Source organism: Arthroderma uncinatum (genome assembly GCF_011692745.1).
Source record: "Arthroderma uncinatum strain CBS 119779 chromosome Unknown scaffold2, whole genome shotgun sequence".
Taxonomy (NCBI): domain Eukaryota; kingdom Fungi; phylum Ascomycota; class Eurotiomycetes; order Onygenales; family Arthrodermataceae; genus Arthroderma; species Arthroderma uncinatum.
The window spans coordinates 3,598,360-3,623,409 of NW_022983864.1; the positions used below are offsets into that span (position 1 = coordinate 3,598,360).

General features: G+C 49.8%; 8 protein-coding genes across 8 annotated transcripts; 5 read left to right on the forward strand and 3 right to left on the reverse strand.

Moving 5' to 3' along the window:
- Positions 1–4,599: 4,599 nt before the first annotated feature.
- GIQ15_03062 (cyrochrome P450) lies at positions 4,600–6,248 on the forward strand (the record flags this gene model as incomplete). The annotated part of the gene is made up of 5 exons (XM_033550479.1): positions 4,600–4,822; positions 4,895–5,766; positions 5,829–5,854; positions 5,930–6,014; positions 6,081–6,248. The coding sequence occupies 5 exons, from the start codon at positions 4,600–4,602 to the stop codon at positions 6,246–6,248; spliced, it is 1,374 nt and encodes a 457-aa protein (XP_033407640.1).
- A 1,044-nt stretch (positions 6,249–7,292) lies between these two features.
- Positions 7,293–12,112, reverse strand: GIQ15_03063 (uncharacterized protein; the record flags this gene model as incomplete). The annotated part of the gene is made up of 4 exons (XM_033550480.1): positions 7,293–7,851; positions 7,956–8,237; positions 8,878–11,868; positions 11,931–12,112. The coding sequence occupies 4 exons, from the start codon at positions 12,110–12,112 to the stop codon at positions 7,293–7,295; spliced, it is 4,014 nt and encodes a 1,337-aa protein (XP_033407641.1).
- Positions 12,113–12,853: 741 nt separating this feature from the next.
- On the forward strand, positions 12,854–16,358 carry GIQ15_03064 (serine/threonine-protein kinase/endoribonuclease IRE1; the record flags this gene model as incomplete). Its single annotated transcript, XM_033550481.1, has 2 exons — positions 12,854–15,852; positions 15,905–16,358. The coding sequence occupies 2 exons, from the start codon at positions 12,854–12,856 to the stop codon at positions 16,356–16,358; spliced, it is 3,453 nt and encodes a 1,150-aa protein (XP_033407642.1).
- A 238-nt stretch (positions 16,359–16,596) lies between these two features.
- On the reverse strand, positions 16,597–18,605 carry GIQ15_03065 (peptidyl-prolyl cis-trans isomerase; the record flags this gene model as incomplete). Its single annotated transcript, XM_033550482.1, has 3 exons — positions 16,597–18,032; positions 18,092–18,469; positions 18,524–18,605. The coding sequence occupies 3 exons, from the start codon at positions 18,603–18,605 to the stop codon at positions 16,597–16,599; spliced, it is 1,896 nt and encodes a 631-aa protein (XP_033407643.1).
- Positions 18,606–18,912: 307 nt separating this feature from the next.
- GIQ15_03066 (t-complex protein 1) lies at positions 18,913–20,685 on the forward strand (the record flags this gene model as incomplete). The annotated part of the gene is made up of 4 exons (XM_033550483.1): positions 18,913–18,915; positions 18,969–19,129; positions 19,189–20,563; positions 20,626–20,685. The coding sequence occupies 4 exons, from the start codon at positions 18,913–18,915 to the stop codon at positions 20,683–20,685; spliced, it is 1,599 nt and encodes a 532-aa protein (XP_033407644.1).
- A 455-nt stretch (positions 20,686–21,140) lies between these two features.
- On the forward strand, positions 21,141–21,803 carry GIQ15_03067 (uncharacterized protein; the record flags this gene model as incomplete). The annotated part of the gene is made up of 1 exon (XM_033550484.1): positions 21,141–21,803. The coding sequence occupies one exon, from the start codon at positions 21,141–21,143 to the stop codon at positions 21,801–21,803; it is 663 nt and encodes a 220-aa protein (XP_033407645.1).
- A 480-nt stretch (positions 21,804–22,283) lies between these two features.
- On the forward strand, positions 22,284–23,458 carry GIQ15_03068 (uncharacterized protein; the record flags this gene model as incomplete). Its single annotated transcript, XM_033550485.1, has 2 exons — positions 22,284–22,583; positions 22,640–23,458. The coding sequence occupies 2 exons, from the start codon at positions 22,284–22,286 to the stop codon at positions 23,456–23,458; spliced, it is 1,119 nt and encodes a 372-aa protein (XP_033407646.1).
- Positions 23,459–23,844: 386 nt separating this feature from the next.
- Positions 23,845–24,777, reverse strand: GIQ15_03069 (presequence translocated-associated motor subunit pam17; the record flags this gene model as incomplete). The annotated part of the gene is made up of 2 exons (XM_033550486.1): positions 23,845–24,018; positions 24,088–24,777. 2 exons carry the CDS (start codon positions 24,775–24,777, stop codon positions 23,845–23,847), a joined length of 864 nt encoding a protein of 287 aa, XP_033407647.1.
- Between the last annotated feature and the right edge of the window lie 273 nt (positions 24,778–25,050).

The window sequence follows — 25,050 nt, forward strand, 5'->3', positions numbered from 1 at the left end:
ACGGGGGGATAATCTGCTCTTACCACCTATCATATCCGTTAGCAGCCATATGGGCCATAGGGAAACATCATCAAGGGATTACGGCACCACTCACCTGCCAGTATTCCATACACAATGACAAATGATAGCCACGGCGCTTTTCCCCCGCTGGCAGCAGCAGCGAGCCAGAGACTCCACACGCTTACAGCGCTTCCGACCACGCCTAGGACCAGAGTATTTTGTCTCCCTAACCTATCTGCGGTGAAACCCATCAGAACTCGTGATACAGCATTAATGCCATTATTGACAGCAAGTAATGTTGCACCGAAGGAAACGGAGTATCCAAACAGCTGAAAATTCCGGGAGAAACGTCATTGGCACAAAATTCCCGCTTGCCTGCAGTAAGGCTGCAAGCGACTGTAGGATAAATGCCGGTTTTTTTGCAAGTCTGACATTGACCAGCGTCGGCCTCTTGGTCATGCTGCGGCTTGGAGGCGCAGATAGAGCAACGGGCAGGGTTATGGCGAGGTTTGCAAGGGCCATCGCTCTTAGTGTCCAGCGAGCGCCAATGATGTCGAGAAGTGCCCGGACAAGTGGTGACAGTATTAAGCCGCCGATGCTCGCACCGCTCAAGATGAACCCCATGGCCGCTCCCCGGTGACGATCGAAATACTCTGGTGCAACGCTAAGGATTGGGAAATACACCATGGAACTGCCAATTCCGTATAATAGACCCTGGGTCAACAGGAGATGCCATAGCTGCATATTTAGAGTCAATCGTTGTTCTTACAGTAGGTTCATTTCGACGGGGGCACATAGCTGATATAGAAATAGTAAGGAGGTTCACTCACCCTCTGGGATGAGCCAGCAAGTGCAAAGGCAGCACTCATTAGACAACAACCCACGGTTGCAATTTTCCGGTTTGCGTTCCCCTTAACCCTGCCCATAAGAGGGTTGATCACAATAGAACCGCTCCAGGTCAGTCCGGCGCCTAGAGTACCGACCAGGGCCACGGCAGCTCTGTTCTTCGCTTCAGCCGGGGGCAGGATGCTATCGCTGCCTGCAACGTAGTAGTCCTGGAAGACGCCGTACGAGAAGTTTGGCCCAATAGTCATTGCAACAGCCAAGAAGCTGCATATCAACACTGCAACCTGACGCTTCCGAGTGGTAGGGGCAAACTCCTGTTGACTGGCAGCTCCCGGAGGCGCCAGGTTGTCAGTATCAGGCCCGTATCTCTGGTCTCTGGGCTCACGGCTGCGGAGTGGGATAGGAGTCCCAGAGGGCTGGTTAGACGCCATCACCGTTTACACATACACAACAGCAGGGAGAATAATGCATCTCCTGCTGTGCATGATACATATAGCTGTGTCTAGCGGCATTGCCGAGGGAGTCGGAGTGAGTCGGCTTGTCTGCAGGTTGACGTGGTTGCTCGTATTTTTCTTTTCATGTCAAACGGGCGATCAGTCCAGCCGGCCGTTGAGAATGCAGCAGCCTTAACCTTCGTCGATGTCGCCGTCACTTCGCTGTACCTCTGCGTGGGATTGTACAGACGCTGATGTAGTTATTACTTCTCCGGAACAAGGCAAGGGCCACTCGGTGAATTATATTTCCCGACTCGAAAGCCTAATTGCCGGTGGAGTTTTTATCTTTACTCCAACGGTGTTGAACATTATACGACTTCACTTCGCCGGTGGACGGCCCAGGAAGAAGAAATACTGCATATCGGCCATGTACAACGAACAAAGGACTCTTCAGCAGTCTCCTGCAGGAGGGAGAAGCATAAACAGTGATCGTCCCCTCTACTCCCATAGTTCGAGAGGTTTGAGCGTGCTAACCAGTCTGTGCAGATAAAGATAAATCGAAACTGGGTGTGAAGGACCTCGCCATAACGGAGCCCTCTCTCTTTGTTCCACCACATAAAAGATAGGGTGGATTTCGTCAATAACTCGGACTTCGCTTCTTGTGTGGATTCTGTGCTATGGCGCAGGCTTCCACTTCCATGTTTGGTTGAAAACAGGGCCGGGGAGTTTTGCCCCCTTCGGCTTCATCTCTTGTGCTCTCGTATCCGAATTCACAGGACGATGGATGGCCTTTCCTTGCAATATTCCTTTGTTTTTTTTTTTTTTTTTTTTCGATACAGGGCCGGGACGACCTTGTGTTTCCTTGCTATTTTCAGATGACTCAGGCGTACGGAGTACAAGAGTACAAACCGCGGCTCTGCATATGCAGGGAAGTTATCTCGGTGTCTTCTCGGCATGACAATATCTACCTGCTACACACGGATGAACGGCGTCTGATCCTGGCTGGCAACCGTTGCAGAGTTCGTACATTGGACATCATCCTTATCGGCCGGCCCCGTCTACGGTGTCCAAGCAAGGCGGAATCCATCCGCTGTGATGTGACAACCCTACAAGGCTGCTAAACGACTCAATCCTGGAACGATCTAGAACTAAACGTTACTACGGAGTACATGTTTTTGCCCATGGCCTCCGCTATGACCGTCCCCTACCCAGAGCTGAGATTTGAACCTCAGCTCTGTATTGCACCGTATGTCACCGGATATGCATCCTTCGCATCTGCTGACGGGGTATCACTAGTATGAACCAGTCTATCTGACTTGTCTCCTGGTCAGTCTACCAACGTGCGCGTAACGAACGTTCGATACGACGTGCCGGGGACGCCTTATGCACCCTTTTGAGAGGGTTGCATGCCACAACAGCGCTTCTTGCGCAAAGATCGATAGTTGATCTCCGACCCTGACCTCCCCGGAGGAACAACCCCCAGTAGCCTGTCGGATATCACCTCCGTCATCTAGCTCGGCGCTATAATACTGCACGCGGGTTACCGTGTGTGTTTCACTCTGTTCAGACAAGGGACAAGTAGTGACAATCGATACTCACATGCAACGATTGGATTTGCTTCGTCTCGACAAGCGAGCGTATCGTATAACGTCCTGTTAGACCAGAAGAAAGAAGGCTGATATCGCTTGACCACTGCCCAAACTAGAGGAGGCAAGATTCGGAGTACATATCTGTAAAAGGGCTGGCCATCGGCCGGCTTCTTTCGTCCGGGGTAGGCGTGCTATCATTGGCGCCCGATTGCCGGGTAGGGTGAGCCAGAGTGTGTTTACGTGGCCTATCAGTGTATTCGGTAGGATGTCAAATGAGGTTGATTGGCCGGTCGTGAATAATGACGAACCAGAAGATCCCCATGTCTCGGGGTTTGCAGCATGCATGAACATGCAATGTCAGCTTTACAGAAGGCTGGGTATCTGTACATGATAGCCCTTCATTGGAACCGGCTCAACGAATATTGCTTTTCCTGTCCTACCAGCACCGCTTATTTTCCTGTCCGAATCAAAATCTGGTTCATATACACGCGCCATGCAGCCATTTACTCCAGGCGCAGGGATAGCCGTACATGCCATTGGTTTTTCCTTCCCAGCACTCCGGCTCACCTACGAGGGCGGATGCAGGTAACAATGATCCCCGAGGATATTCCTTCCAATCCCACCACGTAGATCCCAGCAATATGGACATATTACCAGCCAATTTTTGATAAACGCCACCAGAACCAGTAGGCATTATAAAATAAGCCGGTGAGATTTCTGAGCGGCCAATCCAGTCACCGCGACGATCCTTTGGCGTCTAGGCTAAGCTTACCTTGATGCCAAACCACCCCGGCCCAGTCCTGCACCAAAGAGAGGAGAACGGGAGAGGGGGGGGGGAGGGGGGGGAGGAGGAGGAGGAGGAGGGGGAGGGAGGGAGGGCAACGTATCCTGATATCTCGGCGCTTTGCCTGGTCAATTTCTCGGGGGGGCGTAGATCCCCGGATACCGTCATCTGCTCTCAGGATATTTACCACCATCCCTAGTACCGTCTTAGCTCCGGGCTCCATAGGCATGCAGGGCTTTATAGCCTTGACCTCCCGCAACTCAAATTTCTCCATACGGAAGCAAGGATAATGGCTGTTCGGGCGTTAGTGGAGATGTTAATAGCCGTCCATGCGTAGCTTCCACTTTGTTTGTTGTAGACTAATGTATATCAACCCCGGGTCCGTTTGAGATGAATGGTTATTTATAAGCCATGGATCGGAGCGGCCAGCGTCAAAGAACACACAGGGGGCCGGGTGCACCAGCAGCGTATCGAGCTCTGGGATAGACGAAGGATCGTCTATTTTAGAAACATCCACAGATGTCTGGCCGCTGCAAAAAAATCACATGCGGCCATGGCCCGAGACGTCATAGTCCCTCCCTCCCTCTCGTGGTCGAAATTCAATGTAGACATCGCTCTTTATTGCAAAAAGAAAGTAAGGCAGAGAAGAAAGAGGAAAAAGAAAGCCCCCCCTCGGAGTGAAGCCATGGGTCTCATGCAGCATTTAGACGCGCCTCTTGCCTTCACGGCGGAGCGAGACCCGGCTTTTACCTGCCGTACCTCATGTTTCCAGGGACTTGCCGCCTCCATTGACTCCGCAGTTGGCTGCGCTGGCTTGGAGTGAACGGTCGTGGGATCGTGGTGGTTTATAAAGAGGACTCGACCCTGGCCTCGTTGTCAACGAAACCCAAGTCTCTTTCAAATGCCTGGCCTCCGCACCAGTTAGCAATACTGAAAAGATATCAAGATGGACTTCCACTCGCCTTTGCTTCTTCCCCTCCTTGCGGTCATCGCCATTACATCGCTTGCGTGCGTTGTCGTCGATGCGGCATATCAAGTGTGGTTCTCTCCGCTGTCGAGATTCCCAGGCCCCAAGATCGCCGCAATAACTTATTTGTATGAATTTTACTATGATGCGATTCTCAAGGGCCGATATATCTTCAAGGTCAAGGAGCTGCATAAAAAATATGGTATGCATATATCCATACATCCAAAAAATATATTAATGAGACAAAGGCGATGCTGAACATTCGCCCCGCTAGGTCCTATTATTCGCATCAGTCCTCAAGAGTTACATATTAATGATCCTCACTTCTACGGCGTTCTATACTCACATAGCAACCCCCGAGATAAGAATTATTATTATTTGAAGCCCTTCGACTTCCCCCTTTCTGCGTTTGGGACAGTCAGCCATCACGTCCATCGGCTGAGGCGTGGCGCTATGAATCCGTTCTTCTCGAGAGGCAAAGTCCTCCAGCAGGAGAGCCTGATCCAGGGCCTTGTTCAAAAGCTCTGCAGCCGGATCGTGCAGTTCGGCGCCATGGAAAGCATCGTCCCTCTGTCCCTGGGCTATACATGCCTTACCACAGACCTGATCACGACTTTCACCATGGATCGATGCTACGGCTACCTCGACGCTCCGGATTGGTATCCTAACTGGGGTCAAGTCCTTAGAGACGCTTCAGAGATGTCTATGGTGTCCAGACAGGTGACGTGGGTACTGTCACTGCTGAAACTACTTCCCAAATCTATCACCATGTCCCTAAATCCAGGTCTCAAATTGTTCTATACCTTGGCCGGACGATGCCGTGAACGCATAGATGAGGTCCAATACGAGCGTTTGAGAGCAAACAAATGTGCCGAGGAGATGGTCGGACGCAAGAAGACGCTGTTTGACCAAATATACGACTCCAGGCTCAGCAATGAAGAGAAGCGGCCCGACAGGCTGACCCAGGAGGTCCGCTCCATCATCGGTGCGGGAACGGAAACGACCTCAAACTGTCTCTCCGTGATATCGTATCACCTTCTCACAAATCCAGAGAAACTCCAGCGACTTAGGGATGAGCTCCAGAACCTCGAGTCGGATCCAACTGCAGAGGTGAAACTCTGCCTTCTCGAACAACTCCCGTACCTTGTGAGTTGGGTTGTCCCCCTTGATAGACCGATGTCAGGACCAAAGCTAATTAAAACCATCAGTCGTCGGTTATCCTTGAAGGTTTACGGTAAGAAAAACGTGGTCACCCGTCCGTCCAAGCTTCCAGAACAATGTGTTGCTAAAACACAGTTATCGGCAATAGGCTTTCATACGGCGTCAGCACGCGGTTGCAACGGAAATCCCCCGACCAGGCCATCGAGTATAAGGGACTTGCTATTCCACCAGGCGTGAGTATAAGTGACAACTCGATATATCCGGTCTAGATAGCTGACAATCTAATCGACACAAAATAGACACCTGTGGGAATGTCATCAGTCATAGTCCACCATGATGAGGACGTATTCCCTGATTCACATAATTTCGTTCCCGAACGGTGGCTGGATCTCGAAGAACGAAAGCATCTTGAAAAGTACATGGTCTCCTTTAGTTCCGGCTCCAGGAGATGTATCGGAATGAAGTGAGTCGATTCTCCCCCCCCTCAAGGGATCGGGACATAGCCATCCAGTCGGCATATGTATACTAGACAAAGAATGTCGATCAGAGCTAATCTCCTTGTCCTTGGTTAGTTTGGCAAAAGCAGAGATTTTTATCGCAGTCAGCACAATATTCCGGCGGTTTGACTTCGAACTATGCAACACCACGTTAGACGATATCCAGGTCCATCACGACCTCTTTATTCCACGACCAAAGAACCTAAGAACAATCGGCGTCCAGGCCACACTAAAGAATAGTAGGAGCCATAACGACTATTGAATTCATCAACATGACTCGAGAAATGGTAAACTCAGCCTTATCGTTTCACCTTTTTCCTTTGTTTGTTTCCTCGTGGCTTTTTATCGTTTTGTTTTCTTTTTTCTTGCATAAACGGGAATATGAGGGCGTGGGGGGGCGTGTAGGCGTCGGTCGGCATTGCATTGGATAGCATAGCCGATAGTTGGAAGTTTGGCATTTCTAGCTTCCCAGAGACGGGAAAGGAGGTAGGTCCTTCTCTCTTCGCGTGGCTCTTCGGAAAACTTCTTTGTTCTGAGAATAGTATATTTTAATATGAAAAAGGCAAATTTATGGCAGCGGAAGCAGACGTACACTTGTCAATGCCACTTTAACCTTCGAACTATTTCCCCTTGTTCCAAGCCTTATCAACTAACTACAAAGATCGTATCCAGATCCGTTTCTGATCAGCTATTGCTACTCCACGATTGAGGTGATATCTCGGTGTTGTTTCACTTTGCGCGCTGTTTTGGCGCCGCCTTCCAGTCCCCGTAGGATCGGGATTATTGTTCGAGATGAAAGGAAATAGCTTTTGCTAATTTGCCACTTGTATTCTATATCTTTAGGTTTTGCTATGTCAAAAGAGTGGTCCTGCTAAAGGTAGAGTCGGATATTATTCAATGAAAAACATCCGGCTTTAAAGATTAGTGCGTTCTAGCATTTTGCATGCCACTTTTATTCGAGAGGTAAGGTCATCGAGCTGGAGGCGTTGAGGTGTAACTTGTTAACAATATGTTTCAGGCCGACTGGAATGGGGATTTTGAGCTTACATATTCGTCAGAAAAGATATTGAAGTGATGACCAGGGATCTCGAGAACTGCCGTTATAAAGTCGTATCCATACTGATCCCAGCCTAGCTTTTGTATGTCGCGAGCCACGTCCACTCGACATATTGCAGTTGTATCTTCTGGCGTCGAAACCGGAACGCTCTCGTTGCAACGGAGAAGAACCGTCTGTGGCAACAGGGGGAGCTCTCCAATCGGCGTTGTATCGTACTCCTCCGTCTGATCATCTGGATGTTTTGCTTTCATCTTCTCTGACAGCTCCTTTTCAATGGCAACCCGACGAGTATACATTTCTTCGTCAGTGCAGCCTTTCCAGGCCGGTAAAGTCCAGTTATGCACCATAGCAAGTGCCTCGGCCATGCAGTTGCCAGAGAGCCGCTGTGTCTCTTCCTTTGTATATTTCCCGAACTGTAGCTTATGCGGAACAATCGTCCGAGACGGCGGTTTTGGGACAAACGGATAGACGCTATCGATCATCACGATGCCCATGACCTGCAGACTCGAAGACTTCCTAGAAAATATACTAGCAATTTCTAGCGAGAGCATGCCTCCTAGAGACCATCCTGCTCGGTCCCAAAGCCATGAATCAGTATTCGCGACGGCCGCTGTTCGCACATCATGGGCGAAATCTCACCTCCGAGCAAGATCGGCCCTGATGGGATATGGGCGCGTATCATTCGCGCATAGGTTACGCCCATTTCAGGCATGCCATCCTCCCATTTCTCGCCGGAGTAGAAGTTGGGGTTCTGAATAGCGTAGACCGCGCGGTCAAGGGAATATAGGTAGTAGTAGCTGACACTTGTCCCACCACCGTCGTGAATCAGGACCAGCGGAGCGGCCGCCTCGAAGCCCTCGGGTGCTGGCTGAACCAAAGTGAAGCATAGATCTAGATCCATCCTGGTATAAATAACCAGACAGACGGGGTTAAATGAATAATATCTGCCTGCACCGGTTAACTGAGTGGCGAAGTAAAAGGTCGGGGATGTTTTACGGAGTGTTTCTTCCGCTTATTTAGCATTCTAATATAGGCCCCACATCCTCACGAAGCTGCGGCTTCTTATATCTGGATCTTTGTATCTCTAGGATATGTTTTTGATGTCTGGTTTTTGTACTTCTAGCGATCCACGTCTACGTTTGATCTTCATTTTCGCTGGATCTCATGGAAAGTAAGACTTCGCTGTAGTGGTCGGTGTATGTAGACGGTGATTTCGCACCTCTTGAATTGTACGAACGAATCAGTATCTAAACTAGAAGTTTACTACTTTTACTTGGTAGGTGGAAGGAAACATAGGTAGACCATCAACTGTACACTAACATACACTTCGACATACAATTCACCTGCCAAACTCGCCCTTCTCATGTAATCTCTTCAGTCCCCCTGGCTTGATGTTGCTTTCAACGACCCAAGTAAATGCTGTGTTCCCATGGCCCCGTTTATTCAGATTATCTGATGCTCCTATCATTAGGATAAGTTTAACGTCTAAACATATTATTCCCAGATTGCCCTTGGAGTGACTTAAGGTTGCGTCTTGCCGACCTATTTGGCGTTGGTTGCGCGTTGGAGCCGTTGCTTATTCTAGGTGAAGCCCACATGGACATAGGCGCAGGCTGAGAGAATGTGGTGAACTCGGATTTTCCAAATTTATCCTCGGCGAGGGGAGAGCTCGCGGGGTTGTTTTTCTTCCTGGAAGCCGGGCCTGACCCTATCGACGTGCGAATGGGTTTATGTAGAGGCGTCTGTGACCTCTTTAAAATATGCGCCTTCTTTGGCGGTGCAACGCCTGATCTTTTGGGTTGGCTTGAGATTGAAGCTCGTAAGGGGGAGTCGTTGTCAGATTCGATTTTCTTACTAGGAATGTCTGATCCCTCCGATGTAACGGAAGAGTCGGAATCGGAGTTGTCTTCGAAGACAGTGACTTGTCCATTCTTCAAAGGAGGCCTTTCCAATGGCTTGACAACCTTTGCCACATTGTTGCTTTCCTCTTCTGAGTTGGACTCTTCGCTGGAACTAGACTCTGATTCCTGTGATATACTATCAACCTTAGCGATTTTGTCGTTATCCTCGCCTCCATCCCCTTCAGACGACGTACTGGATTCTTCTTCCTGCGTTCCCGCAGGTCTAACATCCGTGATTCCCTCAGATGCCGGTGCGGCTTGTAACTCTGATTTCTCGCCTGGCTTTTCGACAGACTCTGATTTATTCGATCGTGACGGGGTGGATGAGGACTGACGAGATGCGTCCCGGAGGCCGGCCGTTGCACGAGGGGTGGCCTGTTCATCTTCGCTTACACTCTCACCGTCACTCTCGCTATCACTGCCAGCGTTTTCAGGCTCAGGCTCAGGTTCAAGTTCAGGGGCCTCAGATCCAGATAACGACACTGAATAGACTGATGACGACTTAGCACGGGTTAATTTTTTAGAGGATCCCCGAGGCCTCCTAGCTGATGTTTCACTGGTGACATCTGAGAGTGAAGGAGATGCGCGTTCTCGCATTTCAACGTCGTCATCCTCGTCTGTAGCCTCTTCCTCTTCTACTTCCACTTCTTCACGTTCATCATCCTCTTCCTCCTCCTCTTCTTCTTCATTCTCGTCTTCGCTCTCTTTCTCGTCTTCTAGCTCTATCGTTGGCTCGTCATCCACCGCTTCGTGGTTGCTCTCAGAGGGCAAATATGGTGCTTTGGCTTCGATTTCCCCGTCAACTTCGTCACCGGATTCTTCATCTGCTGAAGATGATTCGGGTGGGCCATAAACCATATCTGAATCTTCATCTTCGTCACCATCTATGGGCGTTTCCCAATCAAGCGTAGGTTCTTCGAGGGTAGCAAGGCTATCCTTTGCCCGCCTCGCTCGTTTGCGTATCGCTGACCTTTCCTGGGAGGGTCCGCCTTTATTGTAAGAATCTTGGAGCAGGACGATTTCACTAAGGAGCTTTTCCATTTTCGGTATCTGATGTTGAGTTGCATCGGCGCGTTTTGCTGCATAAATGGTGTTTTCCAACTCAGGGATCATTCGATCAAAATCGCAACCAGGCTGTAAAGCGTCAAATTGATCGGCCCACGTCTCGCCCTGGTTCTCGTTGATACTCTTCCTTCCTGCCTCGCGTTCGGTTCCTCTAGGTGGTTTAGCTGCTTTCTTTGAATCAGACTTTCTGTTCGGTTTTATCTTCCTATCTAGCTTCGCAGAGGGCGGCGCAAAGGGTATGTCACGGAAGCCTTCGGTGCTTGCTCGACTCATGGGGCTATCCATCGATTGTCGATGGATAGCTGCTATACGCGGACGGTTAAGACGGCGTGGGGTCTTGGGGGTCAGAGAGGTATCGGTGTTGTCTTTTCGGATATCTAATTTGTCAACTGTGCGCTTCTTAGGGGGGCTGGCGGTGATGCCTAAGCCTATCTGATTTGATTTCGGCTTACTATTCGTTTCCCCTGCTGTAGATTGTGTACCTGTTAAATCAATAACTGCTGGCATTGCCGTTGAACTTGGCCTAACCATATCTATTATGCTCATTCGTGCGTTGCCCTTCACTGCTTTATTTTCACTCGCATTTTCTTTTTCAACATGTCGGTCAGCTTGAACTTGTTTCTCTATGTTAGTGTCGGTAGGCTGGACGTCAGCCATCTTGTCGTCCTCTGGCTCTGGAACTGACGTCTCGGCAACCTTTTGTCGTTTAGCACGTTTCGAACGAGTCTGCTTAGTTGTAGATGCTGCAGGTTGATCTGATGGTTCGTCACTATCGGTAGCTCGTGGCCTCTTCGCATAGTGTTCCCCGGAGCGAGTAAGATGTCCAGAGGGACGGCTTTCGACAGCCGACGTGGAAGTTTTGGTCTCAACCGGGTTCAGAATAGCAGCTTGCTCTGTCAAGCCGTAGAGGTCAGTAAAGCTGATTGCGCTGGTGTATGTCATAAATAGGTACTCACGAGAATTCAGGGAAGTGCGAATTTCGGCAGCAAGGGTGCCATCGAGAGCATTGTCATCTTTCTGAGATTGTTTCGATAGGTTGTACCTGGAGATTCGTGCTGAGCCCGGTAAGGCGTCCAAAGGCGAGGATCGTGGTTTCGAAACGGTGGTATCTGCAGTATCTTGGGTGGGTTCCCATTCCCCTAGAGCTGGAGATGGTTCTATCCGTCGATTTGTGTCTGTATTGGATGGTTCTTCTTCGATAGAGCATAGTGGGTGGATCGATTCGGCAACCTCAAATGGATCCCCGTTGACACCTGGAGCGTGAGATTTCGCAGGTGAAGCTTGATCGAGTCCGTTCGCTGCTGAGAATGGTGGAAATCGCCGTTTCGAGGCTCGCGCGGCCGTACGAGAGTAGTGGTCTGTAATAGTATCCCAGTCCTGGACAACGGAGCCGTAGCGAGTTGACCGTGTGCTTGTAGGGACCTGGAGGACTCGTAGGACGCCGCGTTGGTCCAGTCCGTCTGCGTATGCCTTGCCATTGTCGATAAACACGTCTGCCACGCTCAAATCCGCGTCCAATTCGTCGCTATCGTGGTTATCGTCTAGGAGCTTCTTGATCTTAAGTGGTCTGCCAAAAGATTCGCGTCAGCGAGCTAGTTTTGTCACGTCAGGGAAGCAGGAGAGAAATACTCAGCCTCTGGCCGTAGCTTCTTCCACTGCTCTGTGACCTTCCAGCCCAATTCTCCCAGGCTCATCATCTCCGGCCGGTGTATCACCATGAGGAAGCTGGTGCATTTGGGCAAGTCATCGCCCTTCTCCTCGCCTTCGAGCGTGCGGGGGGCGACCTTGACGGTCAGACGGAGCAGCACCATCCTATCAAGAAGGCGTCTGCACTCTGTAGTCCTATAAATCCTCGATCTCTGATAGCTTGTTGGGGGTAGTTTATCTCATGGCCCGAAATGTCGTGGTTGTCGACGTCGACCTCAAGATACCCCAAAAAGGGAAATTTATTCACCTTCACCTCGGTCACTACACACGAAGCAACACTCCAAGGCGCAAAGACAACACAAATCAACAGCAACAACGACTCCTCCTCCAGCTCACTTAATCACGGTGTTGCTCGCTGTGTTGCCGCTGTGATCTGTCTCAACGGGCCAAGAAAAAGTAAGGATGTATCCCGGTCCGCGGTCCAACGCTGAAACTGAAACTGCGGCCCCCATGGCCAGGCCAACTAAATAACCTGAACTAACGCTTCAACTAGGAACAAACCCTCGACCGTTCCTCTGTGTGTTTCCCTCGCTTTCTCTCGACTTCGCCCTCTCGCCCTCACCGTCTCGATATCCTCGCAGCTGCACGACGGGAGGACTGCATACCACCCGTTTCCTCCGCCCGTTTGCGCTCCCTGATGGCCCCCAGAGCGCCGCTGGATGCTGTCGTATATGTGTCGTCTACTCCCTGTGTCTCCGTCCGCGCCTCTCGAGCCCGTCCGCCGTCAGAGTCACCACTGGCCGTGAAGACCGTCTGATGCTGGCATCCTGACCCTTCGATTCCAATCTTTGTTGGAGCACTCCATAAAGGCCTTATCGTCGCCGGGATAGAAGGGCCTCTCCGCAATGATTTGGCGGCTACGAGGATCTCGCGCATCGATCCCCGCGAGCCTCACCATTCTCCTCCCGCTCCTAGCAGCTCAGCAGCAGTTGCTTCTCTCCCAGGCTGGCAATGTGCCTGTCGCAGCCTCCTCTCCGCGCGGCGCTGCCGATGCCCGCCTCCCATTACCAAACCACATAGCCGATCCCGTCCATCCGTCCGTGAGGTCTGATGAGAGCGCCCTCGAAACACTGGCTCTGGCGGCCTCTGGCTCCGCCGTTCGAGCACCTCCTGTCCAGATAAGCAGTCGGAACGATCCGACTCCGCAGCTTCAAGCGCGATCTCTACAGGACTGGGAAGTGGAGGACTTTGTCCTCTTGGCGACCGTCGATGGAACGATACACGCAAGAGACCGGAAAACTGGTGCTCCTCGATGGGCACTGGAAGTGCCCAGCAGCCCCATGGTCGAGACCGTCTACCATAGAGCAAACCGCTCAGACCCGTCCAAGGACGCCCAGATCGAGGACGACTTTCTCTGGATAGTCGAGCCTAGCCGTGATGGCAACTTGTACATCTACAATAAGGGCCAGAACGGTGGTCTGCAGCGGCTGGGACTGACTGTTAAGATGTTAGTCGACGAGACTCCATATTCCGGCATGGACCCCCCGGTTACATATACCGCTAGAAAAGAGACTACTCTATACACCGTTGACGCCAGGACAGGCTCAATTCTTCGCATGTTCAGTTCTCGCGGGCTTGTGGACCCAGAGCAAACCTGCCGACGACTCAATGACTTCGAACCCGCGGGGGATGAATGCAAGTCCGGCGGTAAGTTGACCCTCGGACGCATTGAGTACACCGTCTCCATCCAAAACACAAACACCGGTCAGCCCATCTGCACAATAAAATATGCCGAATGGACTCCAAACAATCGTGATGTAGACCTCCAAGGTCAGTATTTCAAAACCATGGATGAACGTCACATTTACAGCATGCACGATGGGGTCATATTCGGTTTCGACCACTCTAAAATAGACGGACGTCGTTATACTCAACGGTTTTCTTCGCCGGTTGCCCGTGTTTTCGATGTTGCCCGTCCCCTATATGCCGACGAGCCCGACACACCACTTGCAATACTCGCCCAGCCGCCGTCTACAAGTGATTACGGCTCCGCTGGCCTCGACAACAGAGAGTCCCGTGTGTTCATCAACTGTACAGATGCCGGTGGCTGGTATGCCATGTCGGAGCTAACTTACCCGCTTGTCACCGGTCGAGCGCGCATAGCAGATTGTTACGATAGAGAATTCATGTCACAGGAAAGGCCACTCATGTCCCTCGACCTTCCACAACAAAGAGCTGCCCTGGTCGGTGTTCATTCTCTTGCTGAGCCGTCCGCAAACTTCCATCACAACCTTCCCAGCATCTCTGGCCCACCTGCAGAGTCATCGAATGACACTCCGAAAGACGTTTCTAGAGACCCGGAGAAGTTACCCGCTCCAGCCGGCCCAGGTCGAAACAGCGTTATCATACGCAAGGGCTGGGACAATTTATTAGATATATTCGTTACCCTCGTTTTATTATTTATTGGTACATTCATTTACTACAACACACAGAACATTCAGGAGTTGATCAAGCATCGACTGGACCTGAAGAATATCATTTCTATCCCCGACAGCTCAGTCACAACTTCGAAATCAATTGAGCAGAGGAGCACTGGCGAACAAACAGACTATCCTGCACTTGTCATTCACCCGCCGCCCCCAGAACAAGAGCCAAAGGAGTCAAACGATACCGTCGTTGAATCCAAGGATGACGCAGCGACAGTAGATGCAACAGCGAGCTTACTCCCTTCCGACCAAAACAATGAATCGCCCTCCAAGGACACGGAAACCATAACTGGAGAGGAAGCCGCCGATGTTGAAGACCCCGCTGTGAAATCTCCGCGCAAGAAAGCCCGCCGCGGGAGAAGAGGTGGCCAGGCACATAAGCGTGGCAAGAAAAACACCCAAGAAAATACCGAGCTAGACAACACCCCTAGTCAATCAGGAGGATCCAATGGTGCTCGCGCTAGACTCACTTCGCAGTCCGATTTACAGCTCGCGAGAACCATATCAAATACTGAAGTAATTGACGCCGACGGCGCAATTCGCATTGGCCAGCTTAAAGTGTATACCGATAAGGTTCTCGGGCATGGCAGCCATGGTACAGTTGTTTATAAAGGCAGTTTTGATGGAAGACATGTCGCAGTGAAACGTCTGTTGGTCGAATTTTACGATATCGCGGCCCATGAAGTCGGCCTACTTCAGGAGAGTGACGATCACAATAACGTTATCCGATATTTCTGCAGGGAACAAACGGCAGGATTTCTTTATATTGCTTTGGAACTGTGCCCAGCTTCGTTACAGGATATAGTCGAACGGCCACACAACTATCCCGACCTTCTCCGTAATGGCTTGGTTCTACCTGACATTCTACGCCAGATTACAGCGGGTGTCCGCTATCTCCACTCCCTTAAGATCGTCCATCGAGATCTGAAGCCACAGAATATACTCGTTGCTGCGCAGAAATCTGCAAGGGGGGTGAATAACCTACGTCTCCTCATATCTGACTTTGGTCTGTGTAAGAAGTTGGAAGACAACCAAAGCTCTTTCAGAGCAACAACAGCGCATGCTGCCGGGACGTCTGGGTGGCGTGCCCCTGAGCTTCTTGTCGACGATGACCAGACCACTGTCAACTCAGCGTCGTGGGCTAATAACGGCACCCTTGACTCGTCCGAACCAGCCGTGGTTGATCCACAGACCAACCGCAGAGCAACAAGAGCTATTGATATCTTCTCCCTCGGTTGCGTGTTTTACTATGTCTTGACGCATGGAAGCCATCCCTTTGACAAGGACGGTAAATTTATGCGCGAAGCCAATATCGTGAAGGGCCACTACAACCTCGACGAACTCCAACGACTTGGTAATTATGCTTTCGAGGCTGAAGACCTAATCAGCCGCATGTTATCCGTAGAACCACGCCTGAGGTAAGTTACCCATTCCTAGAACTATACAAAACACACGCTTAACAACATCTAGACCCGACGCAACATCCGTAATGATCCATCCATTCTTCTGGTCCCCGGCCGAACGCCTCAGCTTCCTCTGTGATGTATCTGACCATTTCGAGTTCGAGCCCCGGGACCCGCCTTCGCCAGCCTTGCAATGCTTAGAATCCGTTGGCCCCAGCGTCATGTATCCTGACATGGATTTCCTCAAGCTACTCCCCAAGGACTTCAAAGACAGCCTTGGGAAGCAACGCAAATACACTGGCTCGAAAATGCTCGACTTGCTGCGCGCTCTGCGAAATAAGCGCAACCATTACAATGACATGTCTGAGCACCTCAAGGCCCATATTGGCGGACTTCCGGACGGATACCTGAATTTTTGGACGGTCCGCTTTCCAAGCTTGTTGATTAACTGCCATTGGGTTGTTAGGAGACTTGGCTTGGTAGATTTGGAGAGGTTCAAGCGATACTTCACTCCACCATAGATGCCGTGGCTGGATGTTTTTTTCATTACCAGATATTGATTCATGGGCTGAAACCAGGATGTATTTGTAGTTGGCTTGTGGACTTTTGATTGAATGAATGTGATATAAAATCCCTATTTTATTTACTTAGTAACGACCCTTATGAAGCGTGTTTTCGGTTTTATAAATATCTTCCAAGCTATGTCAAGTTGCATAATTTTCAAGGGTGTGTACATGCATAAAATTGTAGAGATAGTGCCTAGCTAATGCTGATGCTAACAATCTTTACATCTTCTTCCGGTTTTTCCTTGTGTGTCTTGACATTCTCAATCTTATGCACCACATCCAGGCCCTTCACCGCTCGGCCAAAGATAGTATGATGTCCATCTAACCATCCTGCCTTTTCTGTGGTTATAAAGAACTGACTTGCATTTGTATTTGGGCCCGCATTGGCCATAGACAAGGTATATGGCTTGTCGTGTTTAAGAGATGAGAACTCATCCTCGAATTCACCTCCCCAGATAGATTCTCCTCCGGTGCCATCGCCCAGAGGATCACCGGCTTGAATCATAAATTTGCGGATAACACGGTGGAAGATAGTGTTATTGTAATACCCATTTCTCGAGTGAGTTACAAAGTTCTCGACCGTCTTGGGTGCAACAGAAGGGAAAAGCCGGAGGTGAATATCCCCAAGCGTTGTGTGTAGGACTGCCGACGTCCCGGTTTCCGCAGGCTTTGCGGCGGCTGCTGCGTCCACGGCGTCCCGGTCGTGGACCGGTTTCTCATTTTGAACGTCTCGGGTTGATTTTGATATATCTGTTTCGTTAGTAAAGAGATAGAATCGGACTTTTGCGAATCCAGTGCTTATCAAGATCGGGTCACGTTCCTCAGCCTCCTGTAGAAGTGGATTAGAACTAGCAGCCATGGACAACGTCACGACCCCCTTCTTCTGCGGTTGGCCTTGATATATCGCAAGGTTCAGAGCTCTGAATGGCTCATCCTTTCCAAAGACCTTTACAACTCGGTTTGTAAATGTGTTTATACATTTGACACCTAGTATAGACCCATATAATATAAAATGACCAGACTCATCGAATATAACATTAACTTTCGGGGCGGTGGCAGGGCTCCCAAGTTCGCGCTCTGTAGCTAATCGACGGCCAAATTCGACTTCTTCTAGTTTCTGCAGGGCAGTACCAGCCTGCTGCATCTCTGTCACGGTTTGAAGGGATTCATCGTACGAACGATATAGTTTCCCAGAGGCGAAATCGAAGACCCGGACTTGTCTGTCGGGAAAAGAAAATGTAGCGAATTGGTGGCCAGACGGCGAGATCGAGATTGATGATGGTAATGACTTGGACTTTTTGAATATGAAGAGGTCTGTGGAGGATTTCAAGTCGAAAACGCCTTCCGGTTTATCGAATGGGTCATCCGGGCGCCAGTATTCAACCATGCCTTTACTGTCAACTGATATTACACAATTATATGCATCGTTAAAGGCCATGGAAGTCACTGGTGCCCTGTGTATCGAACTTAATTTGTGAAGAGGTGTCGTCTTTTCGCAGCGTCCGTCGAATATCAAAATAGTACTGTCTCCTTCGCTCGATACTGCCAACAGGGGTAAAGATGCGCCTCGCTGATGCACCCAGCACACGCAGCTAGGGATAAACTCGAGGTTAAGGACTGCGAGGAGGTCTGCATCGCAACGTTAGTCAAGTCCTTACGAATCAGGGATGCAAAAAGCGGCGCCTTACCAAAAGTTATCACATCGAACACTTTTATAGTCTTGTCCGCCCCAACAGTTGCAAAACTTCGCCCGTCTGAAGTCACACTGACTCCCTTGACCTCCCCGATGTGGGCGCGGAACTCCTTCACGAACTCCATTCCAACGGCCATTTTCTTCCAGAATTTGACCACGCCATCTATCGAGCTAGTTATGACAAAGTCCGTATGTGGGGTTACAGTCACATAGGCGAGCTGGTCGCGGTGCATCAAGGATTTAGAGTATCGCGGAGATGCTGGTAAGGCCTTGACATAGAGCTTCTCGTATGGTAACTCCCTTCTTTTCTTCTTCTTCAGGGGTCCAGAGGGGAGGGCGGGACCGTAGTCATCTTCTGACGAAGAACTCCCACCTAGTAACAGTCAGCTCAGAGTATGGCATCCAATTCAGGGTCATGTATACTAACCATCCGCTCGTTCATCCTCCTCCACCTGTGAGTGCAGTCTCACATTCGCCGACTTTTCCGAAGATACTGCTGTTCCAGTCATGGTCTCCAGCTGCAGACGGCGCCTATATACTTCGTAAATCGATTGAACCTGATTGATATGCTCTCGTCACCATTTAAAAAGGAAAAAAAAAAAGAATTGCTCGCGACTTCAACCTCCCAAGCTTCGAAAGCTTCATATCACGTGATATCCACAACAACGAGGGCTTATCGCCTGATAAACTAATATATATATTTTGGAGGCACAAGTGCTTTCTATAAAACCAACCAGCTCCATTACATCCCGCGCCGCTGCTGGAAATCCTACTCATCCTTGTATTACTCCGGAATTTTGTCATCTATCAGTCACCATGGTATGGCCCCTAATATCTACCCCTTATGCCACTGCGTATGCTAACCCCACCAGGCGAATTCTTTCAACAACCCGACGCAGATCTTCGGTGAGGATGTTACTGAAGAAAAGGGTGAAAACGCGCGATTGTCAGCCTTTGTTGGCGCCATTGCCGTTGGCGACCTGGTTAAGAGTACCTTAGGGCCAAAGGGAATGGACAAGATTATGCAATCTGCGTGAGTTGAAATTTAGGCAGAGCTCTAGGGGAGAAACAAGGGGCTAACTATACAAATAGCTCGACAGGAGAGATCATGGTTACAAACGACGGAGCTACGATCCTTAAGGCTATTGCGCTTGATAATGCCGCTGCCAAAGTTTTAGTCAATATTTCGAAGGTTCAAGACGACGTGGTGGGGGATGGAACTACATCAGTTACAGTGTTGGCCGCGGAGCTTCTACGTGAAGCCGAGAAACTTGTTGAGAAGAAGATTCACCCTCAGGTCATCATCGACGGATACCGGATAGCTAGCCGTGCTGCCCTGGCAGCCTTGGAAGCATCTGCAGTAGACAATAGCGCCGACCCTGTTGCCTTCCGAAAAGACCTACAAGCCATCGCACGAACGACCCTTAGCTCCAAAGTTTTAAGCCAGGACCGAGACCAGTTTGCCAGCCTTGCCTGCGATGCAGTGCTAAGATTAAAGGGATCTACCGATCTCAGTCATATACAGATCATTAAGAAAGCTGGTGGAAAACTCTCTGATTCTTATCTCGATGAGGGGTTCATTTTGGATAAGAGCATCGGAGTCAACCAACCTAAGAGACTTGAGAATGCGAAGATTCTAGTCGCCAACACCGGTATGGACACTGATAAGGTCAAGATCTTTGGTGCCAGAGTCAAAGTCGACTCCACCGGAAAGTTGGCTGAGCTCGAGAAGGCGGAGAAGGAGAAGATGCGGGCAAAGGTCGAAAGAATCAAGGCTCACGGAATTAACTGCTTCGTCAACCGCCAGCTTATCTACAACTGGCCCGAACAGCTTTTCACAGATGCTGGCATAGTTTCAATTGAGCATGCCGATTTCGATGGTATCGAGCGTCTTGCCTTGGTGACTGGCGGCGAGATCGCGTCCACCTTCGACCACCCTGACCAGGTTAAACTTGGCCATTGCGATTTGATCGAAGAGGTGATTATTGGAGAGGATACCCTGATCAAGTTCTCCGGCGTCGCTGCTGGCCAAGCTTGCACCATCGTTCTCCGGGGCGCTACCGGACAACTCCTCGACGAAGCCGACAGATCTCTACACGATGCCCTGGCTGTCTTATCCCAGACTGTTCGAGAACCCAAGGTCACCCTTGGCGGCGGATGTGCGGAAATGGTTATGGCTAAGGCCGTTGAGCATACCGCACAGAACACCACTGGAAAGAAACAGCTTGCTGTCGACGCATTTGCTCAAGCATTGAAACAGCTCCCCACCATCCTTGCTGACAACGCAGGTCTTGACTCCAGCGATCTTGTCACCAGACTTAGACAAGCCATCAACAAGGGTTTGACCAGCTCAGGTCTAGACCTACTCACCCCCGGTGGAGGTATCGCTAACATGCGCGAGATTGGCGTTGTGGAAAGTTACAAGCTCAAGCACGCCGTTGTCTCATCGGCTTCGGAGGCTGCTGAGGTGAGTCCACCTTCTTTCTCTCATATATAAATTACTTATTTCTGACCTTGCATTATTTTTAGCTACTTCTACGAGTTGACAACATTATTCGCAGCGCCCCACGAAGGAGAGACCGAGCTTAGGTGGCTATGATTTAAGAAAAGCAATTTTTTGACTCCAATGCAATGAAAAATCGTCGTTCCATAGAATACAGATGATTGGCCTGGAATACATAGGCAGCGATTAAAGTATTAGCAATTGAAAACTAATGCAAATATTTAATACGATCAAGCTTCAAGGCGAGTAGTTTATAGTAGCATTGCACCACAGCACTCAACACTTGAACCTCTACTCTCAGGGGTAAATAATTGCATATTCCTAGAAAGCATCAGAAATATTAAAATAGAAGAGTTCTTAGATGAACAGATTAACACTACATAGCTAACTCAACAAGTGCATACCGAAGTGATGTTAAACCATGTCTCAGTAGCGCACAATTTCATTCCACAAACCATTCACTAACTAGCCTTGCTACTCTAATATATCAACGATGAACTCATCCCTCAGTCATAACGAGCAGTAAAGAGCAAGGCCATACATGCCCTCGATGAACTCTCGTCGCTCCATTGCATCAACCGTCTTCAAAGCGCTCGCTACGGACTCTCGACCATGGCACCTTACCCGAAAGCTCAGGAGCGACAACCACCTCGACATGCAGGGAGAGTTGAAGGGGATCGCTACATTTAAACCAGCACACTATGGAACATCCGATGATGCGAGTGACCTTGTATATGAGGAGCGAGGCGAGATGCCTGATCCGTCTGGCCGTAATATGGCTGTGATGAGCTGGTCACGCAAATATCTGTGGCGTTTATCAGATTCCAATCTGAGTGTTTGGTTCGTTAAGGTCAACACGAAGGCCGAGAAGGAGACGCAAAATGGCCAGACTGAGGACTTGCCAGACTATCTTTTCCATCAGCTACGGTTTACGAGTGAGGGTGAGGGTGAGGCGCTGAGCGAAGATAGCTCTGCGATATCAGATCTCGTTCCGCCGCCAGCAGCTTCAGGCGAAGAGACGACGGTGCTTTTCGCCAGTGGAAGTCATCTTTGCATCAACGATAACTACGAGACTACGTATGCCTTTCGAATTACGGAGCATGGCACCAACCGAGTTCATAGCTGGACCAGTAGCCATTTGGTGCAAGGCCCGAAGAAGAATCAGCGAATCGTGAATCTGTATACCAGGACAACCCAAGCCTGAAAGTGAGCCGACATCCTGGCCGTTGATATACCCATTTACACTCGTAAAAACTAGAAAAGATTATATCTTGGTGTGATGCATATAAAAGAGGCTCGGTCGGTGGAACCTCGCTTGATTTATGCATTTTTATATCTATATCGGCATAACTACTAGGCGTGGGTAGATATCAACCGGACCTGGAGTTTCCCTCTTCTTCTTATATCTTGCGCCTAGATCATATGCAATTGAGAAGATATTTAGCGCAACATTGGCTGGAAGTTGAATAGGCTGAGGGGGCTGGGTTACGTTCCTTTCAACAGTGTGTTCCCGCCTCCTTTTTTTCCTTGCTGACCTGGGCTTCACCTTTCTCCTTGCCTCCCCTCCTTCCTTGATCTCTTTCATCTCACACAAATCTCAGCTCTCGCTCAGATATCAGCTAGCTTTTCTTTTCCCAGTGGCCGTTCAGCAGCTTGGTGAATTCAGATCAGATACCAAATCGGCATGATGATGTGGAAGCCGAGCTTGTTTGACGACTCGGACGGCGAAGTCACTCCAGTGTGCAGCGACGAGTCCTCGCCTTACCTCCTTGATGACCTGGACGTCTTTGAATCATGCCTGAGCAGCATGAGCAGCATAGACAGCGGAAAAGGGAATCCCGTTACGCCTCTCACTCCTGTTACTGTCAAGTCGTCATTCGACGTCAATGAAACCCTGGTTGATGGCGTAGGCTCGATTGGAGATCTCATCCATCATCGTGGGGGAGGGAACAGCTCGAACCTCACTGATACTGATGATGATGAAGTATGTGATGTCTCCTAAGCATCGACAATGGGACTTGAGGCTAATAGTGGCTGCAGTATTTCACCTCAAGCTCTTCGCCTTCGAGAACGCCGTTAAAAGCTCAGCCATGGGATGGGTGTATCTCTTGGAAACACACGTCAATGAAAAAAAGCAATGGTAAATGTGAAGGGAGCCCATTCTTATCCCGGCCTGGCCACAGTTCGGACTTCCTGACACATGGGCTCGTATACGTTCCGCGAATTGATGATAGGGATGCATACCGAACTGTTTATCTCACCCATCTCCCTCTTGACGTGGATATGAAAACTCTTCTGTCTGCCATCCGAGGAGGGATAGTGTACTCAGCCCATATCATGAACATGGAAGAGGCTGCAGGGTATCACATGGGAGTTGTTACCTTTGTTCGAGGCCAGGATGCCGCAGCCTACGTCAACTTTGCCGCCATGCACGGCGTATACTTCAATGACGACAGGGTCAATGTCAGCCTTTCTAAGACGCCAACGTACCCAATATCCAAAATGATGCAGCAGAACATTTTCGACCAGCTCTACACTCGTTGCCTGGTTATTTGCGGGGACCGGGACCCAAGACGCTACACATATATTGCATGGCACCTAAAGGCCAAGATGCCAACTGATTTTGGAATGGGGGATAGGATGACTGAGAACAATGCGGAAACGGAAATTAATATCCGCTTTAGCTCAATCAGGGCGGCCGATTGTGCGTATGAGATTCTTCGTGGACTGCTGAGGGACTGTACCAATAGGTTTGCTCTGGATCCTTGTGCCCAGCCTCTTCCGAGCGTTGAAGGAGAGAAGAAGGCAAAGGAGTTTGTGCCTACTATAGAATTGGCCTGCAGTGGTCCTTGGATGTGAGGCAGCGAAGGATGGCAGGAAAACGTTTAATTTCTTCGAAGGTTAATGGATGGGCCATCCCAAAGCTATTTTAATATTAGGTGAGATAGGTTTTTATGATAATTAGATACGGCGTGTTTACTACGGTTGATTCCTTTGAAAATATGACGTGATGGGACCACTCAAGGTGAAAAAGAATGGAGTTATTCTCATGGAATAGTGTAGAGCAGGGAATTCGCCGACACGCAAAGATTATACAGGTTCTGTCCGCCCTCACTGGCGCAGGTCGACAATGAACAAACACTGAATCCCAAATACAAAATAAAGACAAAAGAGAAACACCACTAAGGTATCAAGTGAGATCGTAAGGAAAGACCGCGCAGGCCAATTATAGCCATCGAGGCTGTCTAGACAAAACTCCGCTTTTTACGGTTATACGCCCGCTGGTCCTTCAGCCATTGTCGGTATCCCTTGACACTCCCAATCTTCTCGCCATAGTAGTCTGGTACCGGATTGGCGAATGAATTGGCTGAAGGGTCAACTCGGAAGCGTTTTATTCTGTTATAAAATTCTTTCTCTTTCTATTTTTCACATTAGCAAATGCATCATTAGTAACACAATAGAAGAAGTGTTATAGATTAGCCACTTACAATAGCAACCGCAGCTCTATACTTCCTATACACTAGGCCCCAGAGCCCGTTGCCCAAGAATGGACCGGCCAACCAGCCCAATGCACCCGAGGCCGCAGTGGCCAACCCGAGAACGATCAGCGGGTCGAAGCCCATGATCTGTGCACCAAGGTTCTCCAGGTTCTGCGTGGCTAGGATCTGACCTCCGGCGGCGGTGGTCGAGACAGCGGCAAGAATAGAAGAAACAAGAGAGTATTTCCGGCGAGAAGCACGGAGCTGGAAAAAGGAGTTCCAATCCAGCTTGACGGGGGTATCGCCGGAGCTAGTGGTGGCATTGGTACCATGGCTGCTGGGTGAGGCAGATTGAGCAGAGGTTGATGCACTGCGGTGCGAACCAGTGGAGTGTGAGTATCGGATAATTGAGAGGAGGGTGGAGACGGAGACAGATGGTGAGCTGGAAGCTGCTCTACATGTCGCAGAAGACGGAGCAAGAGGGCGCATTGGCGATTTGCATGTTGTAGCACTGCTGGCAGCTCGTCTAGGTTCCTGCTTGAACGGCGATGTCGTCAAGCCTGAACGATGGCATGGTTGGTGGTGACGACTTGGGATCGAGGTGCTAGTACCACTGGCCAGCGGTGACCAGGCACAGGTGAACCTGCCGCTGAGAACAGCGGTGCGGATTGGAGTATTCATGGCCGTGAGATGGTTCATTGTGTATTGCGGTGATGTGGTGCTCACGGCGTTCTTGATATCTTTCTGCTTTCTTTGCCCAAAAGCGCATTTCGACCTTGCCAAGATTTCGCTTAGGTAAGTAGAGAGTTATAGCCCATATTATTGGTCACATGGCACAGAGCAAAAAGAATATAAGTCCAATGACTAGAACTTAGTGACTAAGCAAATCTATTTCCTGATCAGGTAATTTAGAGCTAACTTACAGATGACCTAGCCAATTACGAGACCAATTGAAATATATCATGTTTAGAC